At 41.6% G+C, this 2,162-nt stretch overlaps 1 protein-coding gene across 1 annotated transcript; it reads right to left on the reverse strand.

The window, feature by feature from the left end:
• Nucleotides 1-270: 270 nt before the first annotated feature.
• On the reverse strand, nucleotides 271-938 carry LOC119306541 (basic blue protein-like). The gene is made up of 2 exons (XM_037582731.1): nucleotides 689-938; nucleotides 271-600 (listed from the first exon to the last, which is right to left on the reverse strand). Exons 1-2 carry the CDS (start codon nucleotides 855-857, stop codon nucleotides 401-403), a joined length of 369 nt encoding a protein of 122 aa, XP_037438628.1. The 5' UTR covers nucleotides 858-938; the 3' UTR covers nucleotides 271-400.
• Between the last annotated feature and the right edge of the window lie 1,224 nt (nucleotides 939-2,162).

The following is a 2,162-nucleotide window of genomic DNA, read 5'->3' on the forward strand; positions in this document are numbered from 1 at the left end:
TCCGACAAGCAGCGCGTGAGCGGCTCGTTCTGGCGGTAGTGGTTGCTTGATGGTCCAAAAACGTCTATGTAATTATTATTATTTTTGGGATGCTTTGTACTTTTGGTGAGCTACTTTTAAAAAAGACTCTGAATTCAATTGACTGTGATAGACCTTCATAAACGTTTCCCATTAATGTTCAAAGTATGGTTGGTTGAATGGTGGAAACTTATGTCTACTCGTATATTTGTAGTAGTTAGTCCAAATAGATGTTGGTTTATCAAGGTTCCATGAAAACATGATGCATACACTGCACTAGGATCATTTTATATCTTCTATAGCCAATTCATCATGAGCTAGCACACCATAAAGACTTGGTAAAAAAGTACAAATACAAAGACACACATATGTGCAATATCTATTAAGCAGTGACAACGATCTTCATGCCTTGCTGGCAGTGACCCGGAAGGCTGCAGATGAAGAATGCTTTGCCTCCGCGGGCGAGCTGGATGTGGTCATTGCCGGAGGTGTAGGTCCTCGACGGGCCCGAGACCCTGCATGAGTTATAGTCGCCTTTTCCCACCTGCACCACGTTGTGCATACTCGGGTTGTACTTGAACACTGCATGCATTAGTTAAAACAAGAATACAGATCAGAACACAGTATATACATCGAGAACAACCAATCACTTGATCTTTAGAGTTCTCACCAAGCACGTCGCCGGATTGGATGTGCTTGCCACGCTCCCATCCGGAGACGCGGAAGCTCCATCCCTTGTTGTCACCAACGGTCCACTCCTTGGCATGGACGACGGTGGTTGCGTAGCAAACGGCTAGAAGCAGCACCAAAAGGGTGGGTACCATGGTTCCCTGTGCCATCGATGGTGTTGCTCTTGACTTCTTGTTGCTACCGAAGATCACAAGAACTAAAAAAGAAATGGTGGTCGATTCCTCAAGCGATGGCTTGCGTTCAATCTCCTTCTCATATGATATATATAGGCGGTCAGCTAAAATCATTGTTTTAATGTGCTCAAATAATGAGAATCTTGCCTTAAATGAGACAAATCAACAATTGTGATATGCAACATTAGGTAGTATATGCTACCAAATCCTCCAACTTATATAATCTGATCTTGGATAAATGGAAATGAACGAGGGTGCATTTATTTCCTACTTTCAAGATTTAGTAAATATTTCTTTTTCCTGGATGCATTAGTTGTATATCAGATATTTATATATACTAGTATTAGATGATATAATTGTAATAAGAAAATTTTAAAATACAAAATTATTTTTTATAAGGAGAAGTCCCTAATATTGAATTTTCAACCATAGCTGCTAAAGCGATTGGAGGCCATGATTTGTTATTGTTTAGTCTCAAATAATTTGAAATTGACAGGAATAGTTTTAAAGGGAGTTTAAATGAATTTTAGAAGCTGGAAAATTTAATGCATTGTGTTCATATAATAATTTTAGGCTAGGTTAATTTGGAACAATTGAAAAAGAAAAGAGCCCCGATTGGTTAACGAAGCAGTAAACCCGGCAAGATTCAGAAGGATCAAATCGAGCGGAAAAATTGTGAGACTTACCAAACTTGTAGCCACTTGGGACGGGGACAATGACCTCAAAAGACGCCCTCCATGAAAACTCTGCAACTACTCCTGATCAACGAAATTAGCCCAAAACTAACCATCCTGACACAAACTGGAATGACCTACTGATACGTCTCCAACGTATCTATAATTTTTGATTGTTCCATGCTATTATATTACCCGTTTTGGATGTTTATGGGCTTTACTTTACACTTTTATATCATTTTTGGGACTAACCTACTAACCGGAGGACCAGCCCGAATTGCTTTTTTTTTGCCTATTTCAGTGTTTCGAAGAAAAAGAATATCAAACAGAGTCCAAATGGAATGAAACCTTCGGGAGCGATCTTTTTGGAACAAACGTGATTCAGAGGACATGGGGTGAAAGTCAAGAAACAAGGGAGGCGGCCGCGAGGGTGCCCGGCACGCCCCCTACAGGTGGGCGCGCCCCCCACCCTCGTGGGCCCCTCGAGCGTCCACCGACCTACTTCTTCCTCCTATATATACCCACGTACCCTGAAACCATCGAGGGGCACCACGAAAAACTATTTCCACCGCCGTAACCTTCTGTATCCGCGAGATCCCATCTTGGA

Source organism: Triticum dicoccoides, chromosome 5B (genome assembly GCF_002162155.2).
Source record: "Triticum dicoccoides isolate Atlit2015 ecotype Zavitan chromosome 5B, WEW_v2.0, whole genome shotgun sequence".
In the NCBI taxonomy this organism is placed as follows: domain Eukaryota; kingdom Viridiplantae; phylum Streptophyta; class Magnoliopsida; order Poales; family Poaceae; genus Triticum; species Triticum dicoccoides.

Coding starts and splice junctions, on each gene's coding strand:
- LOC119306541 (XM_037582731.1), bottom strand. CDS start 857: ATGGCACAGGGAACCATGGTACCCACCCTTTTGGTGCTGCTTCTAGCC. Junction 601..688: donor CCAATCCGGCGACGTGCTTG/GTGAGAACTCTA, acceptor TAATGCATGCAG/TGTTCAAGTACAACCCGAGT.